The sequence below is a fragment of the Trachemys scripta genome, chromosome 4 (assembly GCF_013100865.1).
Source record: "Trachemys scripta elegans isolate TJP31775 chromosome 4, CAS_Tse_1.0, whole genome shotgun sequence".
Taxonomy (NCBI): Eukaryota; Metazoa; Chordata; order Testudines; family Emydidae; genus Trachemys; species Trachemys scripta.
In genome coordinates, this window is record NC_048301.1 from 48,116,457 (window position 1) to 48,141,913 (window position 25,457).

A 25,457-nucleotide genomic window follows, 5' to 3' on the forward strand; every position below is an offset into this window, starting at 1 on the left:
CTTATAGTATATCAATCTTTAGAGTATAATGTAGCTCCAGTACATGCTTAGGAGCATACAGGCAATTTAAATAACAGTATATGCTGCTGTGTTCATCTGTGACTGGCGATGTTATGAGGATCTCTCCAGTATCTGAGAAACCTCCAAACATGGAAACTTGTAGGGATGAGAAAACTTCAAAAAATTTGGAGGTTTGCTTTGGTCAAAATCAGTACCCAATGGTTAAAGTACCTTATCTAGCCAAACATTTTTTGTCTGTAAAACTGGTTCAGAAATCTCCTTAGAATAGGCTTGATACTGAGATTTTTGGTTCTTCTTGGACCAGAAATATTGTAAACACAACTTTTTTGATGGTACTTCAGCATTTCAGCTTCCACCTATGACTGAAATAATGACATCCAGAGGCATGACAAATGGGAGGGAAAGAAGTTAGTCACAACACTTCCAAACCATTTGGTTAGAATTTTGTCAAAATTGTCGGGTTCTATAGAAATCCATTTGACTCTTCATAATAACCTAGGATGCTGGTGCAAGAAGATTTATTTTAATGCTTGTGTCTGTATCTCCTTATCAGAATAAACACCCCTGTTTTGGGATGCATCATGTTTCATGCTGGATAATAACATGAGAGGACAGCATGTTTCTAAAACTAAATGGGCTCTTTGTTAAGAGAACTATTTACAGAGATGCTGCAACTGCAGCTGGTATTCCAGTTATGTGCACACAGACTGGATTCCTGCGGCATCCTCCAAACTCCTGCAGTTTATGCGTTTTCCTCCAAGTTCCATGCAGGTTGTTACATTTTCCCTTTAAATAATCTTTGTTGTTGTGTCTCTTCTGTTAGCATGACTTGCTGTGGCACTTGCTCCTTGAGACCTGGAGTATGAATCGTTATAATGCATGTAGTATCCCATCCTGTTCAGTTCTTTGTTGGACTGTCTGGGCCTCTCAGCAGAGATGCAAAGACATTGTAGTATGTTCACAGACTTTATTTCCTGTTCCACAGAACCATCTGTGTTGTACTCTGGAAGGGAAGCCCTGGTCAGTGTATCTGCCATCATAGTTACTCCCCTGGCAGTACCTTATCCTCACTTCATAGTGCTTCAATCTCAATAATATGTGTTGCAGTCGCTTGTGTGCACTCAGCACTGACTTCTTTATGATGTTTTCTAATGGCTTGTGATCTACCTTGTGCCCAAAGGTGAAATGATGGAATCATTCTAATCCAAAGGACACAGCCAGTAGCTTCATTTCTATCTGAGCATATGCCCTTCCTGCATTTGTAAGGACTATAAGCAAATGCTATTGGTTTCTGGCCCTGCATCAGACCTGCGCCTAGGCCTCCTTCTGAGGCACTATTCTGTGGGTCTTGCTGTTCTAGAGGGTTGTAATACTTTAGGACCAGTGCCTTGCTTATTATCATCTTTACTCTTTCAGATGCCTATCCTGTGCTCTCTTACAATTCCAACACTGCCTCATTGCATGTCAGCTATCTCAAGGGTTCACAGGCTTCTGACAGGTGTGCACAGAATCTGGAACGATGGTTAGTCATTCCTATAAATTTCTAGACTCCCTTCACATTCTTTGGTGTAAGCATTTCCTTAATGGCTCTCAGTTTCTCAGAGTCTGGTCAGAGTTCCTCAGAAGTCAACAGACATTCACTATAGGGGACCTTAGTTCTCCTGAGCTTCCGCTTGTCTACATTCTGCCGAATATTCTGCTGTTGGCATCTGACTAGGAGTAGCTTGTTATCATGGCCCTGGATTGCATCTTCCTCGACTGCTTCTTCTCCTCCAATAAGAATGTCATCATGTACAATCTTGATGTGTGGGAGTCCCTCTAGTGCTGGGTTCAGTTTACACCGGACCACCTCTGAGGCCAGGCTGATGCACATAAGCATTCACTCCCAGCAGTACCTGCCAAAAGGTATGGCAAAGGTTGTTAGGTGACTGGATGGCTCATCTAGCTCAATATGCCAGAACCCAATCTTGACCTCACAAACCATGAACACTTTTGCCCTAGATAAATCAACTGGTATGTTCTCAATTGTTGGTAATGGGTAGTCTTTTCAAAGCTCTGTTTAGTAGTTTTGGGTCAATGCAGATCCTTAATTTACCCAAAATTTTCTCACCACTACTAGGCTGAGGATCTACTCCGTGCTAGTTTCAATAAGAGTAAAGCCCTGTTAGAATGCTGGACAGGGCCCAGGGGGCCCGATCCCTTCCTCTCTCACACTGGGGATATTCTGGTGCTGTCCTATGATCATTGCCCTGCTGCCCACAAAGTGGGTAGTACTCTCGTGTGTCAACTACTATAAATGCCAAGTGATAGCAGTCATTTTGTGGGTTTCTTATTGGCAGCCTGCATTTGGCCATTGGCCTCAGAATGGTATTATTATACATCACTAGTACTTGGTCACATGTCTCCAGTCTAATATTGCTGCTTATCAGTGTTACTGGGATTACATTGCAGCTGGCTCCACAATTCAGCTGAATTGAATTGGTTGTTGATCAAATAGCCTAGTTGCAAATATGGGAGTAGAATGGCTGGCATCCTTCTTCTACAGTACATGTATATTGGGAGTGTTTGCATCTGCTAAAGTCACAGTGCAGACATCCTCAATCACTGCATATGTTACTGCTTTTTTCTTCCTGGGGTAGCTGCGGCATTGTAACATAAAACATCTCTTATTTCTCACACTGTTGCAGCTGGGCAATTTGTTTTCTACCTTTCATGTTGGTTTCCAAAGATGTACACAGGACTATGATGCCTTCATTCTTGGTTGTTCTACCTTTGTCCTGCTACCTGGGTTTCTTTAGCTTGAGCCTATGCACTTGCTCTGCATTAGTGGCTGTCTTTGTTTTGATCCTTTCTCTAGACAGTTCAGATGCCCTTGTTATTTGGAGGCATTTCTCTGTGGTCAGATCTGATTCTCTCAACAATCTTTCCTGTAAACTGGAATCACATGTCCCACAAATGATCCTGTCTCTAATTAGTGAATCTTTTATGTCTCCAGCGATATATGAAGATACCAAAGCTGCCAACTGTGTAACATAAGTATCTATTCCTTCTTCTGCTTCTTGGTGGCCTGTCTCTCTACAATCTCACACTGTTTGGAGTAATGGTACTCAGACACGTTTATCAGCTGTGCTATATTTTGCATGTTATTCCTGGCAACAGTGTCTCACTTCTCATGTTTTCCCCCACTATGAGATAGTAAAAAAGCTTTACCTTAAATTTTTCATCTGTATCCACCATGATCAGCTCAGTATACAGGCTAATTTCTTGTGTATGATTTTTTTCTGGAAATCCAGCTTTCCTAGTGGCCAGAGGCTCTCCATTCTGCCTGTTTGCTCTGTTTCTAGGGGCTGCTTTGTTTTCCTGTTAATCACACTCTCTTCCTCATTCAGACTGACTGCTGCCACCATATTCTCACATACCACATGTTGGGTAACAACATGAGAGGACCTCATATTTGTAAACTAAACTGGCTCTTTATTAAGAGAACTATTTACAATGATCATGCAGCTAGCATTCAACCCATGAACACAGAGACTGCCTTCCTGGTGCCCCTTCCAAACTTTCCCTTATGCAACCTGTGCTCTTCCCTCCAAGTTCCATGTGGGTTGCTACACATTATGCATAAGGATTCTATTATGGAACCAGGAATACTGATTTGTAGGCGAGCTAACTTCATCCATGGATGGATGGGAGAATTAAGGTTAAGTAGGCCCAATATATACCTAAGCTTCACATCTCCTAGACAGATCTCTTCAAACACTTGAATGGTTCTTGCACTTCCCTAGTGAGGCAACCTAGCCAGCTCAAAAAAAGCTATCCCTTGCACCATAATCTGCTATTCTGTCTCTGATTCACTAAAGTGAAATCGAGCCCTCTAGGTCCTAAAACGTAAACTTCAATCCTCAGTCTGTGATCATGGGTTTGTTACCATATATTATTATATTTTCACTTTATAATGATAATTTTCTGAATGTTGAGGAACAGATGTTTGGCCATATTTACAAAAATCTTCCCTTCATGTACATTCAAACTGAATCAGATATGCATATTAATTCAAATTTAATCATACATGCATATTAATACATATTCACATGTTTAGCGGTCATATGAATTTTAATCTCTATGTACAAAGAAAATTGGTCATGTAAGAGCTAGAGGTGCTGATACAGTGCAATCATCATAGCATCTAAGTGCTGATTGTTGAAGAAATGGGGTGGACAGAAGGGAAAAAATTAGGAAGGAAAGAAGAGCTAGGGAAGAAAATCAGACTGGAAAAAAAGGGACTGCTTCTTTGTTACACTTTCCAAAAACATTACAAATAATAATATAGTCTCTTCACCCTCTTCCATCTCTGTTCCCAATATTCTCTCAACAAGCATGCACTTTGATCTTTTAATTTAAAAATGGAGATTCCTAAAGTGGAAGCTGTCTTTGCTGAAGGGATGAGAATTGTACAAATTTCCCAAATGAAGCTTTTCTTTTCTTTTTTACTAGGATCTTGAGTTAAGCATTAAGAAACAAACAGACTGCAAAGCAAAGAGTTTTAACATCTTCCAAGCTCAGTAACTCATGTTTCAGTCTCCCATCTCTTGTGGTCTCCTAATAACTAGAGTTCTTCAGTCCTCCAGAGGATTTTCAGAAAGTACAGGGGAATCAATGCCTAATATTTGAAAAAGTACTTTTAATTTTTTGAAGGGGAAAGAAAACCCTTTTTGTCTTTCCTTATACAACATAAAGAAGAAAAAAAGGGCAAAACCGCTTTACCTATGCAATTTACTTTGAGAACAAAACTAAACTGGCTATTTCACTCGATCTGAGCAGTTGATGATTCACTCCTTGGAGAAAAAAAATGAACTCTGACTTTTAATTTCTTAAGTTTGGGAAAAAAAAATTGAACACAAAGATGATCTTATGGAGGTAGAACACTGTATTGACCAGATGGCCCTACCCACTAGGGTTACCATACGTCCGGATTTTCCCGGACATGTCCGGCTTTTTGGGCCTCAAATCCCCGTCCTGGAGGAATTCCCAAATGCCGGACATGTCCGGGAAAATAGGGAGGGAGGGGCCGGCGGTGCTCGGTCGGGGGCCGGCGCCCCAGGGCCTGAGCCGAGCCGGGCGGGAGACGCCGGGGCCAGAGCCTCTTGGCCTGAGCCGGCTGGCCGCCAGAAGGAGCCACTCGACCGGGGGGGCCGGACTGGGCCGCACACCCCAGCCCCAGCTTACCTGCTGCCTGCCTGTTTCAGGCTTCCCGCGAAGCCTGATGGCACTTATCATTCCTGTGCATCTGCTCGTCTTCCCCAAAAGCCCTCATTGCCATTCAGTCTAGGATCTACCCTTACCTCACCTCCTTTTTAAATATTTACATGAGATCAACTGGTGAGGTGATGAGGCATCATGGACTTTGCTGCATATAAGTGTTGATGAGACCCAGCTGTGTATCACATTTTCAATAGGTGCTACCAACACCATCACAAGGATGTTGCAATGCCCACAAGACATCATTACCTAGATAAACAAAAGTTGGATCAAACATGACCCACGCAAGGCTGAAGTAATGCTGGTAAGAAGGAGAAAAGCTTCAAAGAATTACTGGAACACTATTCTCCTTCCATCAAATATACCTATTCCCCATTTATCAAAGTTGAGTGAAGCTTTTGGAAAATGCTTTTTTTGTCACTGGATAATCAGGCAGCATCAGTGGTAAAATAGATATATAACCCCAAGCAGAGATTCCCATAACCAGAGAAAGGAGAAGAGCAGAAGACTCCAGGAAATCCACTGAAGACCTTGCTGCAAATGTTTAATTTAACTAGTAAGTGCTTAGAAGTTATGCTGATGTGTGCTATACATAAATGAGACAGAGAGAAGTGAAAGTACTGTACTTTGCAGTGTCTTAGATCATAGGCATGAAGAAACATGTGGTTTTCCCTTAGAACAGTATCCCAGAAGAATTTGTTTAGACCATCGTAAGAAAAGAGAGCCAAATGGTCAAACACATAACTGATGATCACTAGGCTAAATTTTGTTATTGAGAGTGAATAGTCATATCCAAACTTCCATCTGATATTGCAAGCAATGAAATAGGAGTTTTTCAAATGTTAGCTGGCTGCAACTCTTAAAACACACACGATAGAATGTGTTCAGAATATCGGGAATTCTGCAGCTAGCTGTGGATTTGGTAAGGATAAAATATCAGCACAAAACCTTAAAATCCCCAACTGTGTCAGCCTCTCACTCATCACAGAAGTTGACATTGAGGTGCCCCAGATTTCCAGGGGCCCAGCTACAGTTATTATTACAATTTGTACAATGTTCAGAAGGAGAAGTTAGCACACAGCACTGTAGTGATTTTTTTATGTCATAAAATAACTGCTGTTTGTGTAACGTCAGACACAAATGCCTGGTCTGTCTAAGAAACTCAAATTCCTGGTCTGTCTAAGGAACTTTTCAGGAGAGTATAACTTGGCCATACACATTTGCTCTAAATTGAAACTTGGCATGCAATAAGGATTTTAGGACATATTTGTATGGGCATGTATTAAGTGTACTAGCATCATGAGTGTTTAAGGTCCAAAGAATTTGTCTTAATCTAACACAACTTCATGAAGAGGTATTTTGTTTGTTTGCTTAAAAAAACTATTTAAATCCTTTTTAAAATATAAAGCACTGCACAAAACCTGTTTGAGGAATATGTTGGCTATGGCATAAAATAACAACAGGAGATTATTCTAGGAGTAAATTGGGAGCTCAGAAAGAGTAAGTTCACACATTATATTATGAATATGGAATAAGATACAGGAGGAATGCAACTAAAGTAGTAAGTCAAATGAGTTTGGGATATCTAGATTTATTTCTGGAAAATGAGGGAATTAGGCAGCATGAGGTGAAAAAGCAGGAAAGGTGGGATTAAGATTCATCAAAGAAGGTAAGGAATATTGGGCCATATGACCTTTTTGTGCTTAAAATATGTTTAAATGTTTTCTATCCAAACACCCTCTCCAACAAACAAACAAGCAAACAAGCAAGCCAACCAACCAACCAACCAAAGTTCAACGTTCAAAGTTAAAACTACCTCTCTATTCTTAACTCACCCTACTTTGCTCTATTATATAAAGAGATCTCAAAAGAAGTGTTTGATTTTACAATGCAAGGGTTGCCTGAATGAAAGATGGAGAAATCAGCATGGACTCTGGAATTTCTTTACTATAATGGGCTGATCTCTCAGGCATTGATATTATTCTATTAGAATTTTTATGAGTGAATTTCACATGAGAGTAAATATTTTTTAAGCATTCTATGGGGATTTTTATTAGGTGACTTCCACTGATTTTATTAAAGTTGAATAATTAAATTTGTGAAAATCTCCCTAAAATCCTTAAATGTGCATATTTTAAATCTAACGATAAACACTAAGCCTGGGCCTGGCATAAGTGGGAGTAACTTCATGGACTTGAATTCTTTTACAGCTGGTCTGAATTTGGTGTAAAGTGTCTGAAAATTAGGAAACTACAGATACTTCTTTTGAGTGCACAATGTATTAGACACTGGAGGCCTTCACAGAATGAACTGAGGATTTGTTAGAATAAACTTTTACATGGCTGAGCAAAAATTATTAGAGTATATAAATCTTTACAGTATAATGTAGCTCCAGTATATGCTTAGGGGCATACAGGCAATTTAAAGTGGCTGGATGGGACCACCAGTGGAATGGATCTCCACTGTTCCCCCCCTTGAAGACTCCCAGCACAGGAGTGAGGCTGGAGCGCTAGTGTACACTGGCTATTAGCTGCATCAATGACCCCTAGGGTTGTGGGCATTTGAGTGCAGTTTAGACCAGCCTTGAGGCGTCTCTAAATTGTTTGGCTCCAGAATACAGGAAATTTGGAGGTGGCCTACACCAACTTATTTCCCCTTGCCTCAGAGTTTGTACCAAGAGAACTTTGACTGGACCTGAAAATCAGGGTCTTCTTCATATTATTTTCTTTAAGCATAAAATGTGCCTACAAGATCAATAAATGTGGCCTTCCTCTATTTTGGAATTCATTTTCAAAAGCATGCTGGGTTGAATGTGGGGAGAAACTTTTACTCTCATGAGATGTACCAGGGATTCTTTTGGAATAACTGGGGGCTGGCCCCAAAAGAATTCCTACACTGCTTTACTGCTTCTAGAAACATGTTTATGCATTCAAAATGGAAACAGACAGGAATATAGTATTCTTCCTTTTTTATCCATACTTTATCCTTACTTTGATTACCGTGTCTACAGAATCACAATGTTTTCCTGTTGTAATTACTGGAACATTAAGGCCAAACATTTATCTACTTTAAATAAGACTTCTTGCCAGTAATAATTCTCCCTGCTACTTTTTAAATAAAAAAATTTTTTTTTGCCATAGATGCTGAGCACTTTAATCATAAATAAGGCTGCAAGTCTGTCATGGAGGTCATGGAAGTCACGGATTCCATGACTTTCTGGGACCCCGTGACTTCTGCAGCAGCCGGTGCTGCTGGCTTGGAGGCCGCTTGAGCTGCTCGAGCGGCCTCCGGGCCAGCCGCATCGGCTGCTGCTAGGGCAGTCTCGGGCCACCGTGCGCCCTTCCCGCAGAGCAGCAGCAGCGGTCTTGGGCCACAACCCTCCTTCCTCCCCGGAGCACCCGTGGCGGTCCCAGGTCATATGCCACTGCTCCCCCCCCAGCACCAATGGCACCCCCAGGCTGCGTACCACCGCCCCCCGTTCCTCCAGTCCCAGCAGCCCCAGAGCACCTGCAGCGGCCCCAGGATCCCCCTCCAGGGCACCTGTGCTGCCCCCGGAGCCCCCCCTCCAGAACACCCAACATTTATATAGTATATAGGGGTATATAGTACAAGTCATGGACAGGTCATGGGCTGTGAATTTTGTTTACTGTCTGTGACCTGTCCATTATTTTTACTAAAATTACCCATGACTAAATGTTAGCCTTAATCATAGAATAATGTTAAAATATAGGCCTCGTCTTCATTGAAAAAATTAACTATTTTTACACTAGGTGTCAAAGATGGCTTTCCCCAGTCATCTTTCCTGTGGTGTTGAAAATGAACATGTTGGTGTGGAGAGTGTCAACCAAGTTTAACACAGTGCTATAAGTGTCTAGGATGCTTTGCTACAACAGGTATTGAACTCAGTTGACCCTCCTATCACAGTGGGACAACTGTTTTCAGGACAGCTTCGGTTGGGTAGCCATTTTTGACACCTATTGTGAAACACAGTTCAGTTTCCTTGTGTAGAAAGAGTCCCTATATTCTTAGTCTCTAAAAAGCTTCACTCACCAAAGTTCAGTCATGCTCTCTGGCATAATGACATATTAAGAGCACGTTACAAAATCAGAGTCAGCTGATCCGGTTATTTTTATTAAGTCATGTATCTTTTCATATACCTATGGACATAATGTAAGAGCACTAAACAGTGATGCAATTAACTAGTGCAAATGAACAATATCCTTATTGGTATTATTTAACAGTATAATCTTTCTGTAATTTTTGAACAGACATGAGAAAGAATATATATATAGATCAACAGATAAAATCAAAGCTTTCACCTTGCAACACTCAGTTTGTATCAGCATTAAAGTCATATTTCAAAAAGCTAGAGGCTGCACTTTTTGCAATTTAGCCTAAAAGTTTATTAGCAAACTATAATGACTATCCTGATTGCAATTAAAAAGGCTCCCAAATGGGTCAACATACTTAAGTGCTATCTGCAATCATTTAGATTTTAACATGATGGTTATTACTTATTACCAAGCTGCACAATGAGATATATTGATTACTTTTAACCTTTAGATCCAAGGATTCAGAAAAGGTCAAGGTAGTACTCTACCTTTCCTGTCTAGTAAGCTTATGGCCTTTAGAAGAATTCTAATGATTCCTATTGGCAAGGCAGATTTGAAATTAGTTTATTCTCTTGGCTGACATAGAAATGATGACGTATTTAAAAATACTGCATGCATAGCACATTTATAGTTTCTGTCCAGAAAGGGCCTAATCTTGCAACATGCTGAGAGCTTCCTGAGAATTGGTGAGTACCCTCAACTCCTACTGACTGTTAGCGGTCTCATATAAGAAGATAGATTACTAGACTGACAGGAAGACTGCAGAATTTGGGCTCTAGGATCATTCTCCACAGGATATAGTCCAAACAGAATACTTTTCAGGCAGATTACCTTGTAATAAGTTTTTTTACAGCAGTAATTTGGTTGAAATAAAGACAACTACAGTGTGGCTTCAGTAGGTATACAGTCCTTGTTTTAAATGGAATAAAGTAATCCAGTTGAACTACTCTGTTTTACAAGTTAAAAAGATACAGAGAACATTAATTGATCCTTGCAGGCTTCTGGTATTTCAGCTTTCTTTCTCTTTAGTAACATTTGCTTCTCACATTTATATCCTCAAAGTGAACAGAACTCAGGCCTGAGATTCAGGAGAATTATGGGCAAGAGAAACATATAACTGTTATGTGTTAGATTAATTCACAGAACACTTGGCATTATTATTGCCAAGTAGTCAAATTGTTCCAAGTTGTTCCGGAAGGTTGTTATTAATAGTATGTTTTCTGAGGAAAGTTCTGTCTACTTTTGGAACTGCATTTCTGTTGCCAAGGAAACTCCTTTAAGCACAGCATTCTAGGAGCACACTGCTGCTTTTGTTTGCCAGTATCCTATTCATATCATCTAAGTAAGCACTTTACATACTTCAGCCTCTGGTTTCAAATGTTTTAGGTTTTTGTTTATTCGTGTTACTATTTGAAATATAGTTCGTTCTTTTTAAATCCAGGACTAGTCTAAGTTTATTTGTAACAGTTGCATTAAGGAGGGAGGGTTGATTTTTTTTGCAAGTTTACGATAAATTAGGTTTAATTTGAATAATAGCTCCATAGGTTATAGCATTAGTCCTTAAGCGTTAATTATCTTTTCACTCTGAAATTAATGTAGTCATTTCCTACTGACTCCTCTCCACCGTTATTGAAGTGCCGAGGAAAACATGTCATTGAGTTCTGAGCCAGAACTGTTGTTGTGATTAATCCTGGTCACATGGCCAATCTCTGCCAAAAGGAGATCACTGAAAAAAGGTGACAAAGACAGTGATTTCCTGTCAGCAAAGAGTACGACAGGGCTGTCTAGAAGTGATGCAAATGAGGGAAACTTTCACCACGGTTTGTTTGAACCACTTAGGGCCACAGCACACAGAGCTAGAGTGAATGGCACAATGGAGCAGCAGCACACCCAGAGGAGAAAATGAACTGCACCTTCAGAAGAACCGTAGCTTCCATTAGGGAAACAAAAAACTGCTGGAAAGGTTTTTTTCAATTTTTCTTTAAAGGTCCATAGCACTTGATGTGCATTTTAATGTTATTTAATAGAGTGAACTTCTTCCCTTTGATAGGATACTTCAGTATTTAACCTGTTCAAAAGCCACATTGACAGATTTTCTTCTAAATCTTTCCAACTGTTGTACCAATTTTTTTCTATTCATTATAGAGTTCATCTTTGCTGAAGACTTAATAATTCAAGAGATTGCTTATGCAGTATGTATTTCAAGCATCTTAAATAGTTTTGTAATCATACATCCAAACATCAAAGGACATCCTGATGTTTTTATTTTGAGTTTTTAAAAAATGTTTATTTAATTTTATTCTCTACATGTGAACAATTTTAACAATCATATCTTACTTATTTAAATGGGGTTTTAATCTAACAGACAATTAAGTTTTACAATTAATCTTCTGGGGAAAATATAGGAATTATCATTAACTTTCTATGTCTCGTACATTCATTTCTAATCTCCAGAGCTCCAATAAACACTGATTTGCTTCATTTTTGAACATTCAAGGTAGAGATATAAAATCCATACCCGAGTTCCCACTGAACGATTCATTAGCAGAGTTTAAATTCTGTGGGCCTGATTCTGCAAACCCTCTGCATGCAAATCCACCTGAAGTCAATGTGAACCCTATATACAAAGAAGGCTTATGAGATCAGGTCCACATGCTATCGATAAAAATGAGGGTTTTCTTATATGTTCAACTCAGCTACAATGATCTTCAGAAATCAATCAGATATCAGAAAAATTTAGATGTTCCTTATAAGTTAATTTCAATTATAGACTAACAGGCTGTAAACCACTCATTCTGTGTTTGCATCTGTAACATATATTAGTCAAATCAGGTAGTTACTTTTTAAAAATTGAAAATGAAAATTGAGTGAATTGTCCCTTTTATCCCTGGGAGAGGGCTGCAGGAGGAAGAAGAATTCTCTTTAGAAGTTGTGCTCAAACATAGGAAAATAAAATGAAAGAGAACCAACAATACTGCTAGTGTATATCATACATGCTTAGAGTTTTAAAAAAATACCAGCTGCACTATACACTCCTGTTTATATTTATAGAAAGAATAAAATAAATTTAAAAGAAGGGAAAACAGAGTGTCTAATAAGAACTGAGAACCCCCTAGTATATTTCAATGCAAAATTAAGCAGAAGGAGTTGACTTAAATTTATATGAAATCTGAAAATATAGTACTGAGGAAATAGTCTAACCTGTGAAAATGCATTTTATTTTCCCACATGCAATTTTAGCATTTATATATTATATTATGCTGCTTTAATGCATGCTTTTCCCTCCTGATTTACCTGTTTTATCATACCTCCTTTCCATTCATAGTCTCCTTAGGGGCAATGATTACTGTTGGTAATAGTGATACCATAGTAGGTTCACTGGCAGAGAAGGCTTGCTGAGCTGGCTCAGAGGTACAATTACTTGTCAGCTCAATAGCTGGGAGGAGGGGATCTGAGGGTTTAGGAGAATCCACCGAAAAGCAGAAAGTGCAATTAACAAGTTCATATTTGAAGCTGCAGTTGATAAAGAATACCTAAAATAAGGCCTATGTTTTCATAACACCCTCCATCTTTCAACAGTTTTGATTACTCAGCTGCATGCATTTCTTTTCAGATTTTCTTCCCCCCACAGAGTAGAATTACTTCCATGTTTAGTATAAAGTGTTGATACCACATGCTTGTGATTGCTAGGCAGACCACTAACGACTCTGAGTCAGATCTTTCACATAGGTAGAGTGTCACTATTAAGAGTATTTGTTATTGACTGTGGGGTGGTTAGCTAGGCTAGGTTTTAGAAATATAAATGCTGAATGTTGTTAGGGGCATGATGTATCCTGGTTACTAAAATCATAGAAAATAGAGATTAAAAAGCCCTGTTTGTTCACCTAATCTGTCCTTTTGCCAAGCAGAGTGTGTGCGCATCCCCACTGTTTATGGTTTTGCAGTGGAAGAACTGCAATTGTACTAGAATAATATATTCTTAAAAGCTTTAAAATTGTGGCTGGGACTCTGCAAGGAAGAGCTCCACCTGTGGAGACTGCAGAGCGAATGTGCTGAATCCAGTTTGGAATCTGTGCTCATTGACTGTAGGCCTTGCAGATATGTGGGAGCTATAGACCTGACAACTCTCCTCTGTCTGAACTTTTCAATCCCAGGACCATTGTACCAGAAGAGGCCAGCATAACTCAGGGCTCTATTAAATCCAGGGAATATTATCTCCCTTTCTGTGATAAAATATTTCTGTATGTGTGGTCTAAAGTTGTGTTGGCCATTTTTGTCACCATACTGCACTGCAAACCTTTGAGTAAGTTCCTGTCCTCTTTTATCCCTCCCATTGCCCCACTAACCACTATCTCCCCAATTATATACATTACCATTCATATCTTTCTGACTGCATTTCGAATACATCAAGATAATAAACATTTCTAAAGGGTGCATAGAATAGTGGGGCCAAGTGCTTCTTGTGATTCCAGTCCATTTTTGTTGTTTTTTAAAAAATATTAGAATTTTTTGAATTCTTCAATGTAAAACTGAAAACGATGACTACATTAAGACATAGAGCAAAACACTTTGGAAATTGCCCTGTATAAATATACAGTGCCTAAGCATTTCAATCCTGACTTGTAACACACTATTTATTCTAATCCACACATTTTTAACAGTGAGGGTGAATAGCCATTGGAATGAACTAACAAGGGAAATGGTGGATTCTCCATATCTTGATATCTTCAGATCAAGACTGGATGCCGTTCTGGCAAATATGCATCAGCCAAACACAAGTTATTGGGCTCAATAAAGGGGTAGCTGGATAGAATTTAAGGGATGTCATATACATGAAGTCAGAACAGATGGTCCCTTTTTGCCTTAAAATCTAGGAATCTCTGAGTCTATCTAGGGCCGAGACCATCAGCTGTGTGTGAAATTATGTATTTAGTTTTCTTTTAATATTAACAAATGACTGAAAAAGAGAGAAACTGAGGCTATTCAACTTAACTTACTTGTGACTTTTAATACGTTAAAGCTCAAACAATATTCTCTGCATGTGAAGGTATTTTATAACCTATTTCATAATTATCTGTTTAGGTCCTTTCAAATAAAAGGACCAACATTAGATAGAATAAAATGCATGAAGAGCAACAACAAATTATAAATTCAAAGCAAGAAAATATAAATTATATTTAATAAATTATCAAATCAGGTAACCTTAGAAGAAAGAAAGCAACTTCTATTTGACCTTGAATGTACCATTTATTCTATAAGAAATAAAAAAAAAAAGCTAGAGGGTAGTTGTTTCTTGTCATTATACTATTGCTGATTCTGTAGTTAGTTATTAATTTTATTTTTTATGATTCACAATCTGCTCTTTGAAATACGCCATATGCTCAAAGCAATTCAAGGATGACAACTGTCAGAATTACTCCAATAAAAATTGCCTAAATGAGGAAGATTTACTGCAGCCTGATATTTCTGTGGAAAAAATCTCCCTCCTTTCCCCAACCCCCATCATGCCCCTTGAATACAGTTTCTCAGACACACAGTCAAGCCTGAAACAGTTTTAAGATGAAATCTATATTTTGGGGGACTATTAAAATTATCCATGAAAAAGAAGAACTGATCAAACAATCTGGACTAAGACAGCAATGGCAAATAAGGGAAACAGTATATATTTATTTGACAAAGAGCCTCCAATCAATATGCGAGTTCAAAATCATTTTGCTTAAATCACAAGCAAGTGTATTGACTTAACATGACAATGTCTGCTTTATGTATAACTAATAAAAATTAAATTGGAAGAGTCCTGTATCCCAGCAGCAGTAAACCAAAATCAAGGCAAATTCCTCTCTTCCCTGAAGAGATCTGAAAGGTGGATAAAAATCCAGCTGAAAGCTCCAATCAAAACACATTTTGTTAAATGCTACCATTTCATTTTTTCTTCATTTTGTTTCAGTCTATTTATTAATGCAGTTTCATTTATTTCTATTCATCTTGAAGACAAATCTTTGTCCTTCTATAGAATTACACCAAATAGAATGTGATAAAGGGAACTTTCTTGCAATTATGATGTCGGTGCAGCCTGTCAGTGCACAGGGGATGGAAATGAGGTTGGGGACAGGGAAGGGAATTCTAATAGACACCATGATACATACAATGAACGTAGCGATATCCTGCGAGAGAAAGACTTGTCAAGCTAATCAGATCTTCTATAGCTAGGTAAAGGCAGTAACGGTAGCTCTAACCTTGTAAAGATGCTGCTGCTGCTCCTCTGACATCATCAGGTCATGGCTGTCCATCACTATAGATTCCATGTCAATCAGCCAATCCCAGAGCTCCTGGTATTCTGAATCAAAGTCCAAAAGGCTGTAGATAAGGAACAAAATGTATTATGCATAAATACAGCCTAGTTGTTAAAATCGTGTATTAGGATAATATATTCTTGAAAACTCATGATGTACCAAGTTATATTTCTAAAGAGACAGTCTATATTTATAGAGAGTGGACGCAAATAAAAATTGAAATCCAATTTAAACCAGTGACATGACCTAAATTTGGCGAGTGATGCTAGATTCTGACAACTGTAAGCATACTGTACTTGCTGCAAAAATGTAGAAATAAAAAACCCTTAGATAATGTTGCCTAATGGTTTTTAAAGTGCTAACATTATATTTAACAAGCTTCTCTACAATGATCATGATATACTATTATTCATACCAAAAATATTACTTTCACAGAAAAATGACTCAATCCATTTAGCCATCCCTCTGCTGTCTATCTGCCTATCTCTGCAAATATATATCCTACATTTATTTTCATGGATGAATAGCTAGCATTTCAACTTAACGCTTTAGGATAGGCTTGAGTGAATATGGTAAGCCAGTGAGAACTAAGGCCAGATACAGTATTAGACAGGTGTTCCCTACAGACATGTAAGAAACAAAGGTAAGGACAGGAAGTCAAAACAATGAATCTTTGAATAGCCAGCAATCATTAAAATTCAAAGGAGGATCACTATGGTTTTCAACAAAATAAATCATTAGAATAAGGAGCTTAAAAGGATTAATGTGATTCTCTATTGAAAGCCTAGTGAGTAAGTAAAGCACAGATTCTTCTAAAACACTGTGATATGAGAAAGAAGGTATACATGGAAAAACTGCAAAATTGTCAAAAAAAAACCCCTTAAAAGAAATCCTCAAGACTTGTCAATCTGTAACTGACCAAAAGCTTATTAATAGCAATGAACAAAAGTCATCATTGTAGGTCAAATGAGTATATGACAGTGTGTGTTCCTGCCCATGAATTTAATATTGCTTACCGAGGCTAATTTTTTCAACTATTTAAAAACTTTATCTAGTTTTTTACATCTTTTTTATTAATGTTATAAAGAAAGTGAGAAATCCTGCAACAAAGGAACAAAAGAAATAATAATACCAAATATATAATGTATACACTACTGTAGTTTGAATCACCATTAATTAGTGTACCATATCCAAGGTGATTGTGAACGTATGTAGATATAGTTAATGTGTTGTGAGACACCCTCTTTTGAGAGGCAGGAGGGAAGGGCGGAGAAAGCATTTAGTCCTCTGTAATATTACTTCCACCAAGACAACTAAGTACTGTATAATGCACGTGTTGATTCTGCATTCTCTCTCTAGATCAATCCACTACATTTAGCATACTCTTACTTAATAATTTATGAGGTTATAGTTCCTATCTTGGAAAGGTAAGCAAAGGTGCTATTATAAGGAAGAGCAGGCATGAACAACCGAGTTATTGTGGTTGAAGAATAAGTTTCATTGGAAGTTGAGGGCATTTGTAACCTCTCATGAGGTGCTTGATGGACCTTTATTTTGAAACTAATTGCGACACTACACTCCATATTCTTCATAGAAATATTGCTATAATATGATTGTAGCATAACTATGATACGTTTTGTGCAAGATAAGTCACGTGAGATATCGTTGGAAAGGTTATGATTTGCTGAATATGATTATCCTATTTGTATGCATGTATCATTTTGGTATCTAAAATTAGGAATATTGACTATACATCTGTACTACCGAAGTGTTTGCATCCAGGGAACACACACCAGACAGAATACAATCAGTCTGGCTGGCTAGCTGGGGACCAGTCAATGGACCATTAGGGAGAACAATAGGTCTTTGAAGATGCTCATCTCCCACCTTCCTGAGAAGCTTTCTTGGGATGCTACAAACCACCTCTGATTCATGATCGTTTTGACACTGCAGGGTCATGTGATTAAGTCACCTGGTACTGGACTCCATGATAGAATACCAGTATTTTTCCACTGAGGGGGGAGGAACCACACTGAAAAAAAAAGGATTCCTGCCATATGTAAAGCCTATTTAAGGCAGGGGAGGGACATTTAAAGGAGGGTTGGTTCTTCACTGAATCCCCGCCCAGGATGACTCCTGGAAAGATCAAAGAAACAAAGACAAAGTGGGGGAGAAGGACTGAACCCAGCCTGGGAAGGTATCTGGCCTGTGAAAGAAATACCTGGAGTTTTAAGCTGCAAGCAAGAGCAGTTTGCCTTCAAGAGACTCTGCAATCTGCCTAAAACAACATTTAGGGTGAGAAATTACTATTTGTAACCAGTTTCTTTAATATCTAAGCATATATTGCATCTTTATTTTATTTGCTGGGTAGTCTGCTTTGATCTGTTTGCTATCCCTTATAATCACTTAAAATCTATCGTTTGTAGTTAATAAACGTGTTTTGTTTTCTCTAAAACCAGTTTGTGGAATTCATAACTGGGTGGAGGCAAAAAGCTGTGCAGATCTTCCTCCACATTGAGGGAGGGAGCGGATTTCATGAGTTTACGTTGTACAGCACAAGATGATACAATTTTGGGTTTACACTGCAGAGGGGGTGTGCACTTGAGTGCTGGGCAATTCCTTAGTTGAAGCCTTCCCATTGAGTGCTGATTTCAGGGTCTGTGTCTTTCTGCAGCTGGGTGTGTCCCTACCTGTATGTGTGCTGGAGTAGTTTGAGGTCCTGGCTCAGCAGGATGGTGTAAGGGAGCCCAGCCTGGTGGGATAGGTGGGCTCAGTGGTACCCCAGTACATCAGCTGGCACCCAGGAATCGGGAGGGGGCAGCCCGTCACACTAATATAAAACTATAATCTTCATGAATAAAGTCCATGATATTCAGACTGTTGTGTAATAGAATCCTTACCTAAACCTCAGAGAACTGACTAACCATTCTGCATCTTCAATACTCAATTTTTTGATATTATGTCTCCGCCAAAAATTATCCCAGCTCATAAAAACTGACAGGGTAGAATGCTGATTATTAAAGACATATTTTTATCAGGCAAGGGACCAGATTTTCAGCTGGTGTAAATTGGTATAGCTATACTGGCTTCTAGGGTCTTCTCAGTTTACATCAGCTGAGAATCTAGCCCAAGAATTAGTGATGGATTGAACCAAAATCTGGATCCAAACACTCCACTCTTTTGGCAGAATAGGTCTGGGATGGATATTTCAGAATCAAAACCCATAAATGGATTAGAATTTTAATATAATGAGCAGAATTAAAGTTCTGAATCCAAACACATCTCGCACACTGGGGCTTCAAAATCCAGATCTGAACCAAGATCTAAATTTTGCTATGCAAACCCATGTTTAATTATTATGAAGCTTGGTTTAGAAGTTGTCAAAAATATGTTTTGACATAACTATGAACTGCTTAAAAAAATCCCTTGCTTTTAAAGATATTCTATTTTTAAAAAATGTATAAGCTATTATTAATTTGATAAAAATGTATAAGATAACAGGACCAAATAAAGAAGTTAACAAAATGGGACAAATGTAGGTTCAGTGATAGGTTAAGATTAAAATATAGCTGTCAACGTTTCTGTTAGGTTGAATATTCCTTTTCTATTCAGAATCCATTTTTTCTATGCATAGCATGTAATTTTTCACACTGCCTGAGGCAGAATCAAGAGAAGCTTAACTTCTGAAATACTGTATATCTGCTAGATGCAGGAATTACAAAAATGACTTGATTTTGGTGCATTAACCAAGTCCACTTTAAAAAATGTAGAGCAAGTGTTTCTGGTCCAAAATATTCATCCAATAAAGGAATTCCAATAAAATTCATCCAAGAGGAATGCAACAAAGTGTGTTAAAGAACAAATAACTAAACTTCCTTGAACATAGTTTTATGGTTAATACACTAAACTCATGTTAGCAACATAGTGTTTGTAATGACATTAAGGTATATTTTAGCTTGGTAAACAGGAAATAAGATATGCAGAATTGCATGGCTTATCCCTTGAACCCTAAACATATTTCTTAAAGTATGGACATCAATTTATTATTTTGAATGAAAATTCATGAGCTGCTTTCTTATGAGAAAACCAGTTCATCTGTGCCATTAATAAATAAAAAGGAATGTGGAGCTATTTCCATTAGCCATTTTTTTTCATGTTTGACACGTACCACCAGATTGTATTATTTCTTTGATGGCATAGCTCACATGGCATTTAGAAGTACTGTAAGCATAGTAGTATGCCTGCCCAAAAAAAAAAAAAAAAAATCCAACCAGATAAAATATTCTTTCGACTTTCTGGGTCATCATCTGTTGGATCTCCTTTCCATAAGCATGGGATTGAAGTATTATAGAGGAAATCAAATTTCTGACCATAACAGCTTTAAAAAATAATATTGCTTTAAATTCTGTGCATATCTGGAGCATTCCATAATGTTCAGTCAATGCACTCAAAGCCTGATCCTGCAGTCCTAACTACGGTCTAATGAGTACTGCCAAAGGACCGAAAGAAATGGTCCTGAGACATGTGCAATAGTTTACTGAACACAGTAAACATGGGTCCGAACTAAAACTCTGATATCATCATGCCACCAACTCTGAGGGTGTTCAGAATCTGAACCTATGTAAGTATCAACATTTTGCAGCTGGTCTCTATTACTCCTTTGAGCTCTTTCCACACACATGGTGGCCATTGTTCTCCTGCAGCAGATCCCCATTCTTTTCTCTTTCATTCCCTCCATAGCCATTCCTATGCAGACATTAACCGATCCCTCTTCATTTTCATTGTAACTATCCCTATTCTGCAGACATTCCCCAATCCTTTGTAGTCCCACCTCACAGACTTTCCAATTTGCAGATACTATCTTACTGGTCCCATTTTAATCATCTCTTCCCTGCACCTAATCTACTTCTGATCTATTCCCACTGTAGATATATCTCCCCCATTTGCCAAATCCTCATTCTTACCTTGTTCGCACTGTAGGCATTCTCCCCTGAACAGGCTCCAAAGGCCATGCATCAGGTCTCTAATATATGGGCATTCCCATGCTACTCCTCAACATAGTACCTTATCATAGCACAAAATTTGGATATATGTGCACAGAGGACCAAATATTAAAAAACAGCCCCTAATCTTGTAGTTGCAATCAAATGTGGGCGAACCTCAAGGGTTAGATTTTCAAAGGGGCCTGAGGGAGTTAGACACTCCACAACCCATTGATATGGAGGTCAGCAAAGGTTGGCGCCCTTTGTTCTGTAGGCCCCTTTGAAAATCCCAATCTAAATTGGTAAATGGCTGATTTATGGATGTTAAGCAAGAGGTTAAACATCTAAAATGCTGTCATTTTCATGTGCAATTTTGTCTTTTACATGTGCAATGCTTGCCATTGATACTATGATAAGGTACAATGTTTAGGAACACTATAGGAATGCCCATAAATTAGAGACATGTTGCATTACCCTTTGAAAGTTAGCTCTGACAAAGCTGTCCCAATGCACCAGAGGACTGTGGCCAGAATGTTTGCAGTAGGTAGATCAGCTATGGACCTTGGCATTACTACAGGGGAGGGAAATATTCAGATCATGGGGATAGAGCAAGGGCATTTCTCCATTGGCATCAGTGGAAATTTGAAACAAATCCCTATGGAGCCTGTTCAAGGAAGAATGTCTATAGTGGGAATGAGCGACAATACAAACTTTGTAATTGGGGGAGATATATCTACAGTGGGAACAGCTGGAGAAGAGATTATGTACAGGGAATCAGACAGATGACAAACTCATTAGACACAGAAATCTCAACAGACAACAGCTAAAGTAATTATTAGAGCTGGTTGGGAAACAGTTTTCCCAAATAGATGCCATTTGGGATGAAACTGAGACCTTTTGAATTTTTTTCATGAAAAACCAAAAGGAGAGACAAAGAAAGAGCATGTGCCTGTACTAGAATAGTCTCGTGGTCAGAGCAGCCAGCTGGGAAAGGAGAAACCCAAGTTCAAATCCTTCATCTGCCTAATTCAGGGTGGTCTCTCTCAATCTCTCCTGTTGAAGCTGTTCCATATAAATAACTAAATATTGATTGTCCCAGAGTCAGAACAAATGCCCAGTGGTTAGGGAACTCACCGAGGATGTGGAAAGGCAGGGAATTGAACCTGGGTCTCTCACAGCCCCCTAATCACCAAACTATTCTGGAGTGGGTTTCTTGCTTGGTATCATTTTGACCAAAAATTCCATTCTGGACCTGAGAAACCTTCCTGTCAAAACAGCTATATTTTCACTAAAAGTTCTGGTTTTGACTAATCAGCAATTTTAGATGAAACAACCGTCAATCAAATATTTCCTGGCCAGATCTAGTACTTATAGCTTTCAGTCAGTACTGAACTGGGCCATATTTAAACCAGAAATCCAGAAATGAAAGGCTTCACATTCACCTACTAAGGGTCTAGTAAAACGGTCTCTAAGGAAGTTTGTTATAAAAAGATACTGACATGTCATGGAAGTCTTTGGAAGAAACATACTAGGAAACCCGAAAGCATCAGAACAAATTAAGAAATAAAGAGAAATAAAGGATGACATAACAGGCTTAGAAAAGGCTGAAGTTTAAGGGTATGCAAAATTTTTCATGTAGATAATGGGCTGCTATTTGGAAAAGTTAGGTAGCTCTAGGAGCAAAGCAATTAATGTAGATAAAATTATACAGAACTCATTAATTTTTGCATTAATAAATATGACAATAAATATACATAGCATGTTACCTTGTATCTTGGTTAAGGAGGAAAAATCCTGGCTAGCATAGCAGTAAGAAAGAAGATCATGTAAAAAAAGCACAGATCAGAGAGAATAAAACAAAAAGAATAGTTTCCTACCCATTACTTCCCACTGTGTGAACTTTTGACATATCAGCAAACTCTTCCTTTCGCTTGCTACTACTGTTGTACTGTTCACTATACAGCTTTAAGGACATCTGTTCAACAGCATCTCTTTGTGCTTCCAGATAGCATAGCTGAACCTCAGCCTAGAGAAAGAAAACAAAGAGGAAAACACTTTTTTTTTTCATTCCAAAGGAATGCATTTAAAATGACTACTTTTGGACTGTACCAAACAATTTAACCAAATTTCTTTCTTCCCTTAATAAGGCTGGTCCTATAAATCAGATCATAGTACAGTATATTACCTAGCGTATAACTGGACCATTTAAGTTCTTATCAAAGCATGGACCTTATGTCCCGTGAGATGTATATCTAGCAAAATGCTAAATAAAAATGTTTGTCTGTATGCGTGTGAGCGAGCAAGTGATATTAGAAATATCACATTCTGAAAAAATCCAGCTAAATATATAAAATAAAGCTTCTTGCACATTTCAGAAGCTCATCTTCATCTCTTGCTAACAAGATGACGATGCTTCAGAGTTAATTATACTTGCATTGTTTTGTTAAATTAATAACTGTAAATTAAAACAAAGGGACTGGCATTGTTCACATTCTGTTTTTCCCTATCTAGTTTCCAGTGATTACTCAGAAATCTTGATTGCAAGGAAGAGGCAATAAGTTAGATGTGCTGTTTTCCATCAGTCTATGTGCCTAGCCAAAAGAATGTTGAATAATTTTTGGCATGAAAACTTATTGAACAGACGCTTTATTTATTGCAGCTGTGGTGATCAGTTGGATTCTGGAAGTCAGAGCACCAGATGACATGGGAATAAAGTTTGCTTTTTGCTGTGCTTGCCCCTGGGTAGCAGGGAGAAGAACAGAGGGAAGGATAAATTCAAAAGCACTTTGGGGCCAATATGCTGTTGTTTTCCTTTGGTAAGGGTGCACTAAAATAAAAACCACAGACATTACAAATTCTGATAAGCTTAAAAAATGTCACTTCTTTGTAACTTAATTCCATATTCCTATTAGTAATAACATGTTCAGTCAATCACTTGGTATGGCAGCAAGATGAATGCACTAGCATGGAGGAAACCTTGGTTTGGAAATGATCTTCACAGTCCAAGCAAAATGAAAGAGAAGTGTTTGCTCTCTGCTCAGAGGGTAACAGTGACTTCTATCTATGATAACAGCCATTTGTGATGTAGAGAAAAAGTGCCAAGATGAAAGCGCTAAAACAGGGAACATTTCCAAAGCCCAGAATAAGGATGCATATTATGGGCCATGTTTGGACTGGGAAGAAAAAATAAAGGAGTGCCAGCAACATATGCTTGAAAGTAGTTTTGGACACTTATATAATCTTGTGGTTACCTGGATTATGTGAAACTTGTTTATAACTTGTATTAGCATTGATGTATTTTTTACCAAGACGTATTATAGCTAATTTTGAAATACCATTTCCATTTTAACTTCCTTTTTCAGTTGCTTGTAGCTTTTCTCCAAAAATCACTCTTTGTAGTGAATCTTTTAATGTTTGGGTTTAACCCAGATATGATTTTTTGGGACAATTTGAAGAAAATCCATTAATCCATCTTCTGAGTAGCTGGAACATAAAAAAACTTCCAGTGCTTTTCAGTGCTCAAATAAGTAAATCATAAAGGTTTATTTTAAAGCATTATACTTGACATGTATGTAGTCCTGAATGTGTCCATTTTGCCTTCTTTGAAGAAATTTGATTATGAAAGAAAGTTATTTTAAAATAATTAATGTATAAACAGTATGCACAATATATAACTTTCCTTACTGATTTCATCATGCACTAAAGTGCTGTAGTCCAAGTGTTCACAGATGTACAATCTTTCTTGAAGAGGGTTGACTTGATTCTGCCAATCTTTCAGTCCTTAAGATATTTTTGTTTGGTATCACTGAGCAAGTTTATAGTGTGCTGTATATATCCTCTAAAGAACTTTGATCTCATACGCAGGCTGAACACTGCTCAACACCCATTTCTCGTCGTAAGAGCACTCTTCAACTTAGCAATTTGTCATCTGTGTAGCCATTTATACATTTTAAAACAATCCAAAAACAACAAGATTGTGGATATACTGTACAAGTATAAAGACAATCTACGATTAATTAATTATGGAAGTTACATATAGTTACCAATGAAAAGGTAGTACCAGAATATGTGAAGTTATCGAAATATTCTGGTTGAATATATCTAATCTCATCTGGTTTTACCAGATAAACTAGGTTGGGAGTGGTCAGTAGTGTGATGAGACCCCTGAAGAAAAAGGAATCCATGGAACACAGACTGCTGTTTACAGACCTCAGAAAAGACTACCAGTAACAGAGAAATCAGAGTTCTCTTTAGCTTAACAAATAGTTTCCTTCTATGGGTTATTGAGGTTCCAGGTTCAATCTCTTTCTGGAGTGGATTCCTCACCCACAAGGATAATCTTTCATTTGAAGTTTACTCATTTTGATGCCTTTATGTATTCTTCACTGTCCACATCACGCATTGCAGTTTTCATTTATTCTTGCCAGAAAGCACTTATTCATTAGCTGTTTTTATTTTAGTTATGGTTGAGGTGGCACTTTCATTCTAAACCCCTATTGTGAGTGGCTGATAACTTTCCAAAACAATTACCTTATGAAATAAAATTTCCCATGATTGTTTTCAGCCTAGAGGTGAATTCTTTTGGAAAGTTTAAAGAAAACAATTTTGCTTGCTTTGAGGATGGAGGTGCAAATGAAGATGCATTTTTAACTTAGCAAAATAATTATTTTTCTTGTTTTCACTAATTAAAAAAAAATTAAATTACCCATATAAAAAAACTACATTAAGCACTCAAAAAAGTCAGGAAATGCCCATGATTAAATTTTTACATGCAACCTGAAAGCTGGCAC

General features: G+C 38.0%; 1 protein-coding gene across 3 annotated transcripts in view; it reads right to left on the reverse strand.

The window, feature by feature from the left end:
* Positions 1–25,457, reverse strand: part of AKAP6 (A-kinase anchoring protein 6) — a 383,199-nt gene that overhangs the window by 79,612 nt on the left and 278,130 nt on the right. For all 3 annotated transcript variants that reach the window (XM_034768678.1, XM_034768679.1, XM_034768677.1), the window contains exons 8-9: positions 22,545–22,693; positions 15,629–15,749 (exon numbers count right to left, since the gene is read on the reverse strand). In XM_034768678.1, coding sequence (XP_034624569.1) covers positions 15,629–15,749; positions 22,545–22,693 — 270 coding nt within the window. The remainder of the gene's footprint in view (positions 1–15,628; positions 15,750–22,544; positions 22,694–25,457) is intronic.